Here is a 13,597-nt window from a genome sequence, read left to right on the forward strand (position 1 = left end):
CCCTCTCCGCCCCTTTCCGCTTCAGAGCCCTTCAGTGCCTCTGTGTGGGTGATGATGTTCGTGATGCTGCTGCTGGTGACCGCCATGGCCGTCTTCATGTTCGAGTACATCAGTCCCCTGGGCTTCAACAGGAACCTCGCTCAGGGCAAAGGTAGACTGTGGTCCGGCCTCCTATTTTTAACCACCTCTGTCCCGTGCCCAGCTGACAACCTGAGAGAATAACCCCTTAAATCACAAACACTGGAAGCTAACAGGCCTATCTAAGGGATTGCAGATGTTTCTCACCTATAATTGGTGGAACAGCTTGGTCTGGGAATGAACAGATTGCTAGCATCGGGTTCTGGTGCCCTCCTGAACGTCCTCAGGCCATCTCCAGGCCCTGTGGGGCTGTATTTGGCTCAGGACAGGTTTATATGGAATGTATGGCAAAAGCCTGAGAAAGGAATGCCCTTTTATGGGGTGAAGTAGCTTTGGGATGGAGGGAGGGGTGGAAATTTAAGCACTAAAGAGGTGTTTGGAAAAGTCAGGATATTAAATAGCCATAAAACGTTCTGAATCAGCAGGAAATTTTTAGCAAGCCACGTTGACATGGACAAATTAGTTTTCACAGCAGAGATGTCCGTACTTACACATACCGTCGCTATGGTGAAGATGAAAAGGTTTCGTATTTACACATTCGATAATTTACCTAATGGCGCACCGCTGTGATTCATTGCCACAGCCCGGTTGCCAAGCTACGCTGGCGTTTCCACATGTCGGAAGCCGCTTGCGGTGAACTGAATAGATGGAGAACATCAATAGCGGGAGTGCTTAGGGCAGCCATTATTCTGGCCAGATACTGTAATCACAGCAGGAAACTTTGTAAATCCTTATTTCAGCAGGTTGCATTTCACCAGAGGATGAAGCATTTTTTTATGAATTAGCATGACGGATTTGATGCAGGTTTGCATGAGCACCCTCCTCACCGGACCACTCCCCTGCCCCATCCATAGATCCACATGGCCCCTCCTTCACCATGGGCAAGGCAGTTTGGCTCCTCTGGGGCCTCGTCTTCAACAACTCCGTGCCCGTGCAGAACCCCAAAGGAACCACCAGCAAATTCATCGTGTCCGTCTGGGCCTTCTTCGCCGTCATCTTCCTCGCCAGCTACACTGCCAACCTGGCAGCCTTCATGATCCAGGAAGAATTCGTTGACCAGGTCACTGGCCTCAGTGACAAAAAGGTCAGTCACTGCTAAAGTTCAAGACATAGTTTGACTTCCAGCCAGTAGTTCTGATCCACAGAATACCAATTAAACTTCATAAAAGTTGAGCCGGTTAAGACAAGGGAGCACAACTTGTGCCAAGAATGTCAGTCTTGGTCTTGTACAGTCTTGGGACACACCTTCTGCCCACTGAACCTATCGGCACCTTAGCTGCTTGCCAGAAACAGATCTTGCATAGCAAGTCGGCACTGAAATGATGCACCTACTTTGGTCTCTGAAATTCTGAGCAGCGTCATTAAGGGGGCAGCAAAAAAGCTTGAGATTGATGGAGTAAATCAAATGCTTCACAGAGTATTCAAGTGGAAAACAACAGGAAGGGGAGTGGTTGTTTGGTTCACAGATCAGTCCTAAAAGGCAGAAGAACAATTCCAAACTGGCTACTCCTACTTCACAATCGGCTACGATAAACTCTGATGACCGTTCGGATAAATGCTTTTAATGTGCCGCTCTTTCTGATTTCCTAAAATGATTCGGATGTAAATTATATGTGTTGGCACAAGCCATAATCTGTTAGTATGCTTTAATTGTCTTAAAGACAAAAACTCGAGTCGCTTAAACATTTGTTCAGGCAGTTACATTGAGCAGGCTCTGCTTCCTTAGCCTGAGCTAAGAAGGAAGACTGAAGTGAGAGGACAGGCCATGGGGTTCAGGGAATTGTGAATAATTTGTATAATGAACAGGGCACAGTCAGGGGCTCCTGCATTGAGGTATCCAGAAGACGTGGTCCATGTATGACCAGCCAGTTGAGTATAAAAAGTCATAATCACAGAGTACTCAACTGGCTGGTTGAAACAAAATCTTGGTCCGGATTTTTACTCTCTGGACCTGAACTATCCACCTATGCCGATCCTACCATATGAACAATAAAAAGCACCATATAAACCAAAGGAAACAAAAACAGAATCAACACATATTACTGGCTGCTCTCGAGTTATGTAAAACCGGCTTAGTAAATCTGGATTTGCGCAAGATATATCTGAGATACGTGGAGTTTATGGAAGCACTAATGCAAAGAGGAAGCCTATGCCTGTAAGTAAATGTACACTTTATGTTTTCATTTATATAATAGGCATACTTTGATGAATGTTGCTAGTGTATTTTTGGCTTATGTGCTTTTGCTATTAAGTGTTTTGAATGGAGTGGGAAGGTAAACCTGACTCGTGTAAAATCTGACTTAGGTAAGGGTTTGTAGAGCAGATTACTTACATCATTTGAGAGCTGCCTCTATAAATACAGCCTGAGCTAAGGTTATGACAATATACCCTGCGTGTGTATCAGCCTGAGCAGGTTACTCACTGAAGGTAGCACCAAACGTTGCTGTAGGTAAATAACATTGACAGTGTAGGGTGTTTACAAAGGGACCTAATGTGTTGTGGCAGGGCTGACGATTCCAATCAAGTCACAGTGCCCTGCTGTCACCGGTGGGGAACATGTGAACGTCCATTGTGATGCCTTGTTGCTGTGGGCACCGACTAAGGCTTTTAAGACAAGAGAAGTAGGACCTGCAACTTCCTTTTTTCAGTTAGTCTTGGAGCTGGGAATGTTGGGTGTGGCGGCCTTAGCAACAAGACTGAAAATGGGGTATGACTAATGGAGGAATGTGGCCATGCTAATTTAGCTAATGGCTCTGGGTCTCTTCCATAGTTCCAGAGCCCGTATTCATACTCCCCACCGTTCCGCTTTGGGACGGTCCCCAACGGAAGCACCGAAAGAAACATCCGGAAGAACTACCCGGACATGCATCAGTATATGGTGAAATACCACCAAACTGGAGTCCAGGACGCGCTGGTCAGCCTCAAGACAGGGTGGGTATCCCATCATTCTCAGGGTTCCTCGTTCATCAGGGGGAGTACAGCCTTTGGGGAGAGCAAGACGATCTGCAGGATATTCAAAGAAAAACTGCCAATCAGGTTACTTAACCCTGATTTGCATAACTTCCACTTTGTTCCCATTTGCTGTTGGTATTAGTGTGTTTAGCCTCGTATTCCCAAACCAGGGCTTTGTTCCTGGGGACCCCAAACACCTGACTGCCACCTGCTTTTGTGTGCTGTGATTTTTTCCCATAAAAAGCCACAATCTTTGGTTTATGTCTTATTGTTTATTCAGATGTCTATTATCATTTACTGTAATCTTACACTGAAAATGACCCCTAAAATGAGTGGTTCTGGATCTTTTTATGTCCTTCCAGGATCTGCAGGCTTTCTCAAAGGGACCCGCCCTAGGACTTTTAGTGAGAGACAGGCACTCCAGACATGACATTAATTTCATTGTCAGCTTTTAAAAAGGAATAAGCTCTTACACATGTACAGTTACAGCCTTACAAATCCGCTTGGTCATTCATGTTCGATCTCAATGAAATTAGATTTGAAGGGTTACAGCTATAAACAGGAGTCCTGTGTGACTGCATCGGGGAGGGAGAGGGGGTGTATCTGTGTGCAGCAAACACGTGACCCTGACCTGTAGCTAGTACCCCAGCCCTGTTGCCATGGGTTCTCCGTGCTGCTCGGGGCCAGGCGGCAGTGGGTCAGTGGTCCACACAGTGGCTTCCCCCGCTGGGCAGTGTCACCCCGAGCCTGACATTTGACCCATTGGCGGCGAATGTCAGGGCTCCATTGGAACACGCAGGGGCCGCTGGCTTTCAGTTTGACCGATGCTTTGAGGATCCTCCACACGAGCCGGGGCTGTGGGATGCAGAGTCCTTCGGTAACTCCGGTGTCCGAGTTCGCACGGAATACCGCGCGGGCAAAGTGGGACGAACGTCAACACTGGGGCAAAGTCAGGTGACAGGCCCATTCAGCATCCACGTGTAATTACCGAAAATATCAAACAGACTCCTGCACGTCCTCCTGCAGCTCTACCCAAAGTTGATCTTAGTGGATTTGATGGAATAGCACCTCCTATGCATGACAATGTCATGAAAATGGAGATTTCGGTTTACGGATCGGGCATCACTATCACGTCCCGGTCTACCGGCAGGCAGAAAACCGTGCCAACGACTGCAGCGAAAACATCCTACGTATCGGTTTGTTTAGAAAAGGTAGAAAAATCTCAGTTATATAATGGAGAGCAAAATTCTTGGACAGTTCCTTCACAGCAAGCAGCCATGTATGGGATGTACTCTTTCGCTTTCCACCCACTTTCATGCCGTCATTTAATGGCAGAAAGGATTTTCTAAGGAGAGAGAAGAGAAATGCACGTCTTGTGCCCGGAAGCCCATAACCTTGAGAACGTGCCCGTCTTTAATGCCGCCTTCTATCGAACTCCGCCATTTGCATAATAGTCTGAGCGAGCCTTTAAATTGTCACTCTCTTAACAATAATGCGAATATTTTCGCTCTGTCACAAAAGGCCAAGGCCTCACCAATCACCAGGGCCGTTTCACTTGCGCATCTTTGATCGGGGAGCCTGCCGGACGCCGTGCGAGAAGCCCAACTTTGTTTGCCTTCATTTTAGGGTCAGCAAGGTAGATGTTTAAAAGCGTGAAAGCTCCGGGTCTAGCCATTCTGCACATTCTTTCAAAGCGTTCTAGAAGATAAAAAAAAAAGCTAAGACTTTGACCCGTTGACCACTCTGTTACACAAGGACGTTAAAGTTTATGTGAAGATACTTTCCTGAATGTGTTATTCACTGCTGAATGTAAAAAAAAATTAAATAAATATCTACATGACATCAGCGCTGAGAAGAGACGTATTAACAACAGTCCGTGACTTGACTGAATAATGGTTCCAGGGCTGTTAGGAGACGAGTTTGGTTTTAAAGGGACCGTCCCCATTTCAGCACACTGAGCCAGCTGCAAAGCCGAAGCGACAGACATCAAACCATTCTGACCGTCGCGTTCATTCTCCGGGGCTCTGGGACCGATTTTGTACATCACTTTCTCTCCCTGTGCTGCCTCCCCCCAGTAAGCTGGATGCCTTCATCTACGACGCCGCGGTGCTAAACTACATGGCCGGCAGGGACGAGGGCTGCAAGCTGGTCACCATCGGCAGCGGCTACATCTTCGCCACCACGGGCTACGGCATCGCCCTGCAGAAGGGCTCCTACTGGAAACGGCAGGTGGACCTGGCCATCTTGGGCATCATTGGAGATGGTACGATCCTGATTGATTGGGTGAGGGCTGAGGTGGGCTGGCTGCTCAGGTCGTGTTTTCCTTCAAGATTTCACGAGAGCTTTTAGTCACCTAAACAACTAGAGTTGTGCAGTTAGTGCTTTCAGGGGTTTCTTTGCATAAAAGCACCAGATAGGATGCATGGGACTGAATTCTGCTGATGGCATGGAGAGGGAGGCTCGTGGTGGTGAATGCAGACAGGGAGCTGGAACTTTCTTCATAGCGCTTAGGTGTGAATATTAAAAGGAAACTTTTTAAGCACTTAAATAACCTGTTGAATCGTGAGAAATGCACTTTGCGTATATGAATGTGATTCCATTTCTTTTTTAAAATCTTAGATTCTTTTTTTACCAAAGAGTGCCCTTAAGGCAAAAATACAGTGTGGCAGGTATCTAATGGAGAGAGATCATATTTGGAATCCCGTATGTTTGATTTTCTATAGTCTACAGATGCTACATAAAGCATGTTTTTGGTGCTACATATTCACAGATGGACTAAGTTCTACTTGTTATGTGAAGTAGGTTGACCGCTTGTTGTTCCATGAGAGCAGTGTCATGATCCAATGATGATTGATGGACCCTCTCTGTTGTGGGAGAGTGTGGCATGATAATGTCGGCATTAGGGGAGGGCGGCACACTGGTGTCATAGTCTTCAAACCTTCAGTGGTAATCTGAATACTTGTCCTTATATAGTATATGTAACCGGTTTATCTGCATTGTGTGAATTTTCTATCAAGCACACTCTGACAGAGAAATGAACGAATTCAAAATAAACAGATTTTCTGTGCTTGATTAAAGACACAACTAGCCAGTTAACACTAGAGCCGCCTGCTTCCCACGCCAGTGAACGTCAAACTCCTTTAACCTCCAAGCAAGATGTACTTCGGCGTATTAGAGCCATTTATTTGAGCGAATGGATTCGTAAAGCTTAAAGGTTTTCAATCGTCTTTTTTAAAATGCTGGATGTGGTTTATCTGTGATTTTATGTTAGTCAAAGGTTACGTGTTTTAACAACTGTATAAGGCAATGTTATTTTTTTATACGAATTAACTCAGGAGGAACTATTAAAAAACATACGTTTTCAGGGTTGCCAACTCTCACGCATCTGGTGTGATGTGCTTCCAGACTCATGCTCACACAAGAAATCTTACAGCAAATCTATATTGTTCCATTATAAACCTAAAATCAGCAACGTCAAAAGTGTTGGGGCAGTTTGTAAACCCTAGAGACTATTTCCAAGGTAATAAAACTGATGCATACATGTAAATGTGTGGGCATGTGTGCAGACTTGTGTCGAATTGAAAATCTCACACCAGCAAGCTGAAAAATGCTGACAATCCAGTTCATATATTATGATTTTTAAAAATGTACATAAAGGGACAGGACATACTACTCCTTGAAACCTACTAGCCTTACTATAAATAATATCGTGATATAATACCGTTTTCAAAAAGGGAAAAACTGTGTGATGATAATTTCAGGTTGTATCGCCCACCCCTAGCCTACATCATGAAGATGGTCCAAGAAAAGTCATTCGGTTTAGGTTTTAAGGCGGCTTTGTTTTTTGAGATATGTTGGGGCCAATCAGACACAAATTCTCAAATTCAGCTGTGGAAGTGCGAAGGTTAAGAAACTGAGAAGTTCTAGCTTGGAGTCCTGGGAGGTCTGTTTGTTGTGCCTTCAGTGGGGCGTTTGACCTGAATTCTGTCAGTAAAAATGTCTGCTGTATAAAGGGATAAACCACTTCAAGCTGAAGCGAGAAATATCCACTGAGCTTCTGTGTGGCGACGTGGCATATTTTTACACGTGTCACGTCCTACGCAGGTGAGATGGAGGAGTTGGAGGCACAATGGCTGACAGGGATCTGCCACAATGAGAAGAACGAGGTGATGAGCAGCCAGCTGGATGTGGACAACATGGCGGGGGTCTTCTACATGTTGGCTACTGCCATGGGCCTCAGCCTCATCACTTTTATCTGGGAGCACTTGTTCTACTGGAAACTCCGCTACTGCTTCACGGGGGTTTGCTCAGGCAAGCCAGGGCTACTCTTTTCCATCAGCCGGGTAAGAGCCAGCTTAAATGGGCACGGGTCACTCCTGCATTTTATCCTTCCTTGATTGGCACTTCGTTCTGTTACATTGTCTGTATCCGTTCCTTTTGCTTTTCAGGGTATATGGAGCTGCATTCACGGGGTTCATATAGAGATGAAGAAGAAGTCGGCTGACTTAGACTTCAGTCCACAAGCCAACATGCTGAAACTTATGAAATCGGCCAAACAGATGACCAATATGACCAATCTGAGTGGCTCCAGGATCAACTCTCCCAAGCGGCCAGTTGAATTTTTGCACCCCAATGTGCCTATGATCATGGACATGGTGTCAGACAAAGGGAATTTCATATATGCAGACAATCGCAGCTACGCCCCCAAGGAAGTAATCTATGGTGAAACGGGTGACCTTCAATCCTACCTGGCTAACCGACACAAGGACCACCTGAACAACTACATTTTCCAGGGACAGCACCCTCTGACTCTCAATGAAGCCAACCCCAACACGGTAGAGGTTTCGATGAGTGCCGAGGCAGCGCAGCTCAACGCCAAGTCCCGGGGTCTATGGAAGAAGCCTGGGGACGCCACGCGGCAGACCCCGGTCCAGGACACACTGATGCCTGACGCGCGCCTGTCCATGAAGAGCCAACGCTACCTGCCCGAGGACACTGCCCACTCCGACATCTCTGAATGCTCCAGCCGGGCCGCCTCATACAAGGACCCCGATAACAACCAAAAGCACTTGAAGCCCAAGGACAGCTTAAAAAAAAGATCAGTGACGTCGAAATACCCTAGGGATTGCAGTGAGGTGGAGCTGTCCTACTTAAAAAGCAAGCAGAGCGGCTCGGCTAGAGAAAAGATCTACACCATCGACTCCGACCGGGAGATGAGTCTGCACTCGGATCCTCTACATTACAGGGAGAGCAGGACCATTGCTGACGATTTGGATTACCCTGAAATTTATTCTGACCACAACGACAACTACAGGAAGGCAGAACAGCCCATCATCCACCTCAACAGCAGCCCCCTCCATCACGTTGACCCCAACTTCATCCCTGAGACTTCATATACAAAGCACTACAGCCTAAAGGATAAAAATCTTAGCCCACAGGAGACCAATGACCGGTACAAGCAGACGCACTGTCGGAGCTGTCTGTCGAAGGTGCCCAATTATGTGGGGCACTATGGAATGAGGTCCCCGTACAACCGCTGTGAGGCCTGCATACATACGGGCAACTTGTACGACATCAGTGAGGATCAAATACTGCCGGAAACAGTCAAGTCTTCTGTTCACCAGAATGACGTGTTTGCTCACTACTGGCCCCAGACAGATGGACCTCACGTGCAAAAGAGGAATAGACTGAGGCTCAGCCGGCAGCATTCCTTTGACAATATTGTCCTTGAGAAGCCCAAGGAGATTGACCTGGGCAGGCCGGCACGAAGCGTCAGCCTAAAGGAGAAGGACAGGTTCCTGGAGGATAGCGCATACATGTTCAACATTAGGCCCGACAAACTTTTTGGGAGCCGGTCAATGCTCTTCAACCATAACCTGGAGGAGAGCAAACGCAGCAAGTCACTCTACCCAGATCACACCTCAGATAACCCCTTCCTACACTCCCTGCAGGATGACCAGCACCTTGTACATGGGCGGAGCTCCACGGACATTTACAGACAGCTGGCTCCCATCAGACCGAGGAACGACAACAACCTGAGGTCCTCCGTAAAGTCCAACACCTCATACTGCTCCAGGGATGGCCGGATACCCAACAATATGTACTTTCCTGAGCATGCGATGCCTTATGTAGTTAATAAGAGCGCATACTCAGCTCCCCATGTTTTGAATTCTTGCAGCAATAGAGGAGTATATAAAAAAATACCTAGCCTTGAATCAGATGTTTAATGCCCTGTTTATATATAAGCTGTAATGTTAATCCACTTTAGGATGCCATTGTCACCTACACATATAAAAAGTACTCATGTACTATCTTGGTAAAAATTTTCAGTATAAGTAAGTTGGCCATACAGGGCTTGCCAAAGGTTTGAAGCTTTTTTTTTATTATTAGATGTCTTGGTGACATCTTCTGGTCTTGGAACAGATGATTAAATGGACAAGGTGTCTGGTATTAAGTAGTATAGGTGGGGGCTGCCTGACTGAGTACCTGTAATGTCACAGGTGCCGTGGGTCATACCAATCGACTCCTAATTCCTGTGTTTCCCTAAAGACGATCACTTCCCACTAGAGAGTGTTCCTTGGTGCTGGAGGTCCGTTCTTTCTAAAACACAGCGGCACAATCTTATCAAAAGGTGACACCGTCTAGTTAATGATAGTCAGGAAAAAAAATCATGTATCTGCCTTCCTTGTCTTCAATCAAGATGACATGGGGCAAAAAAAAACAATTCAGGAGTTGATTATGAACTCTAGGTTTTTCAGACAGGAACCCGAGGCAAGGAAGAGAATTTGATAAATGGTACTGCAGATATAAAATATAGCAATGTATCTTTTATTGCATTACTATATTTGTGGGACTCTACCATTCGAATCCCATTTTAGGATGGTCTACCACTTAACTTTTGGTAGCGTATTTGCTGACCTCCCCCACCTTTTGTTTTCAAATGAATAATTTGAAACTGCAGTGTGAACTAGTTTATTTTGCATGTATCGTTTTTGGTACCGGTGAAAGAAACAAAGCACGCCTTCGTTTAATGGGTTTAGTCTGGCTGACGCAAGTAGAATGCCTGCGTGATTAACACTTGACCTGCACATCTCGGTAGGTCTTCTCTTAGGATCGAAAGCGAGGGATTGCAGTTGAACTTGCTCGAGATGCATCGTTTTGGGAATTCTCCACCTTAAAACAGGGTAACGGCTTTAGCGCCCTGTCCACAGGCGTGGCCGGTCCTGCTGCGGTTAACGAGTGTGCGACATTTCTTACTGACTGTGTTCAATACTTGTGTTTTTCTGGGCTGTGCACTGTGACTCTCTGTAAGAGGGCAATGAACTCCCCCTTTATTGTGGTTAAACGACGAAAGCGTTTGTTGTGGCATGTCAAACCACAAGGAAGCAAATATTGGTGGCATACATATATGACTCCATTTGGACTATGAATGGCAGGATATTTTGGACATAACCGGGCGTTTTGGAGATGTTTATAACCTAACCACTTCTTCCCTTTTGTAGGAACTGAACACCAGTTATAAACCCTCCATCGCTCTTTCTAGCTCAGACTTTTACTTCTAAAAAACGAAGATGCACTCTTTGTTAATCATACTGAAGCGATTATTATTTTATTGGGAAACTATACCTCAGGAGACCGATTGTACGGAGGGAGTTTAGTAATGTTGTTAGATGAGAACAAACACGCCCATTCACTACTCGTGTCAGGTACGACGATCACTGTTTCGTGCTGTGTTCTGTATTTGTTCGTCCATCGAAAGTCTTCCAGTACGATTACTCTCCTGTGAACTGTTACGGAGGCAAAATAACGGATGGTGATGAATTTTACAGAAATTGTGATTGAATTACTATTAGTTTGATTTTCTCTTCGATAGATGATTTTGCATTTGGGACTAAAAAAAAAAAATCAATAAAGAAACAAACACACTGTCCACCAATCCAGTAGGGTTTTCGATGTGTTACACTTTTAAAGGATTCTTATGCTACCCATTTTAAACTCTGTTCACGTTGTTTGCAGGAGGTGAAAGTTCAACTGTGTCAATGTTAAAATGTTGCCCGAGGAAGACGATGTTTGAAAAATATGCACATGTAAAATACAAGCGCCGAATATGTATGTATGTATTTACTGCCTTTATTTTCTTTATCCATTATTTTCACTCGCACATCAAGGCTAATCTTTACAGAGACAAAAAAAAATGTACTTTGCATTTATAAAAGCATGCAAGCCAAATGTAAGACATTCATTATTTATTTGTTTATTTATTGATTTATTTTTAACGATGTCAAGGGCACTGCTTATGTGTAAACAGGGTGTGCAAAAAAATGGCAATGATGTTGGTATACCGTGATGTGGTGATACTGTTGCCTTGGAAACCAGCAGAGCGTCAGCCTTTAAACCCAACCTGTGGCTCAGTGCCCACCTCAGTGGGAAACCTTCATTCCGACGTGTGGTGATGTACCTGCAACCTAACCCTGCTTCTCCCTGATTGGCTGGATGGGATATCAATGGCTATATTTTCCCTCCTCCCAACCCTGCTCAGACTTTTTAAAAATAAGGACAAAATTTTTTTGAGTCTGCTGTCCCTCCAAAGAGATGATTTGTTAGTGGTTCATCTTTACTACTCATTGATTGCTGTAGAAATAGTTTTTTTTTTATTATTCTTCAAAGGCGTTAGGACATATTTAAAATATTAGCCGCCTGTAAATCACTTGTAAATGATTATATAAATACATCATTATAAAGACTAAACAATATTTTTTGTGTGAATTCCACAGTTTGTATAGATAGAACTGATTTTCTCTGGAATAAGTAGAGTTAGTTAGACATCATACACAAGATCTTAATTTAATCATCACTTTAAGTGATTCTCCAGCCTCTACCTGGCAGGCAAATGTGAACCTCAGCCACTGGACTTCAATTAAGCTTGAATTTTTTGACCTCTGGGTGTTTTTTTGGGACTTAGTTTGGGGATGGGGGGGGGGGGTTGAATTTCCTGTGTAAATATCTTCTTCTTCACTCCAGGTAAGCTTGGATCAAGCATGCCTAATGACTGACTGCTGAAAGAACTTTGTTTCCATCGACTTGAGTTCATCCCCTGTGTTCAATGAGTCACGGTAACGGTATCTCTCATGGTCTTCATGCTCGTTATCCAAAGTGCCAATGCTTCACTGATCACCATGACAAGCTAATGTAAGGAAATGGCTACTGGTATCGCCCCTGCAGCTAATAGACCAGAACCTTCTCTGTTCCTTCGACAGAGATTTGCGAATGATTTGGTCCAATTGCTCCAGATGGGATAGTATACTTGGATGTAGCTGTCTTGTGCTGCATGGGTTGGGTATCAATTCCAATAGTAAACAAAAGAATTATTGGAAAATATGGGGGCTGTTATAGCGTTTTCAGGCTAGACAAACTCCATTGACAGTGGAAACAGTCATTAGTACAAATAGTTTATTTTTCTTTTATTTGTCTAATCTAACAGATGTGATATTTAGTTTTCATCAGTGCAAATGTAGGATGACGTCAATAAGCAAATTAGTTTAGCACATGCAAACAAATTATTAAACATTGATACACATCAGCAATTAGTGCTTCTCTTTGAGATAACAAAACTCCATTTTTAAATAATTTATATTCTTGTATGAGACGATCGTTTATGTTACTTATTACAGAACATTTCTGAGGACATCAGAAGGGAGGAACCATTGTTCAGTGGAGATAAATGTTGCACTGGGGAAGAAATTGAGGCTGTACACTCATGTAAAGGATAGGCCACTTCATTATAGAGAGAGCAGGGATTTGTTAAATAATTAACAAAATACTTGGGCACTTTTAGTAAATTCTATTAAAAAAAAATACAAAAGAAACCAATAAAACACCAGGGCACTGTTCCAATCCTCATTTTTTGAACATCCCAGCCAAAAGCAATGAATTCCCTTTACACAGGTTACTACCCAACCGCTGCTGCATTAAAAACTAATTTGTTTTCCTCCAAAACAACCACTTTGCTCAGGACTGTTTTCATATGAATAGGGAAAAAAAACAAACGACGAACCAATAAAAGATAGTAGCAAGTCTCAGTTTGGAGAACCGTGCAGCTGCTTATGGGAGAGCAATTCCGTAAAGCCAAGGGCTGCAAGGCACCTGTCCAGCGCCTCCTACAGTTAGTCCTCGTACTAAGGGACTTTTAGGGGGATGTCGTTTCTGCCCCATAAGCCGTGGTGAAGGTGGGAGCAGGATGAAGGCAGGACCGCCTCAGGGATTTGTTTCCGTAAAAACGCATCAGCCGTGCCTCGCGTTCGCCGCTCTGCTCCCCAACCCCCATGCAAACGCCAAGCGTCGATTTTACTGCACTACTTCCGTTTCGGTTCTGACTTTTCCCCAAAAAGAGAACCGCGGCACGTGCACATTCGTATCGATGTGTGACTGTTGGAGATCCTGGATTTCACCGGGTTCTTTGTTTACCTTTTGCTAAATTCTCCCTGTCGCTCCAGCTAAGAGATTCGAA

At 44.6% G+C, this 13,597-nt stretch overlaps 1 protein-coding gene across 1 annotated transcript in view; it reads left to right on the forward strand.

The window, feature by feature from the left end:
* grin2aa (glutamate receptor, ionotropic, N-methyl D-aspartate 2A, a) overlaps window positions 1-13,333 on the forward strand; it is an 84,450-nt gene extending 71,117 nt beyond the window's left edge. Inside the window, exons 8-13 of the mRNA XM_048991257.1 lie at window positions 26-151; window positions 993-1,222; window positions 2,909-3,069; window positions 5,166-5,353; window positions 7,195-7,433; window positions 7,539-13,333. Of these exons, the coding sequence (XP_048847214.1) occupies window positions 26-151; window positions 993-1,222; window positions 2,909-3,069; window positions 5,166-5,353; window positions 7,195-7,433; window positions 7,539-9,317 (2,723 nt within the window). The 3' untranslated portion in view covers window positions 9,318-13,333. The remainder of the gene's footprint in view (window positions 1-25; window positions 152-992; window positions 1,223-2,908; window positions 3,070-5,165; window positions 5,354-7,194; window positions 7,434-7,538) is intronic.
* The last annotated feature ends 264 nt before the right edge of the window (window positions 13,334-13,597 follow it).

This window comes from Brienomyrus brachyistius, chromosome 22 (assembly GCF_023856365.1).
Source record: "Brienomyrus brachyistius isolate T26 chromosome 22, BBRACH_0.4, whole genome shotgun sequence".
NCBI classification, from domain to species: domain Eukaryota; kingdom Metazoa; phylum Chordata; class Actinopteri; order Osteoglossiformes; family Mormyridae; genus Brienomyrus; species Brienomyrus brachyistius.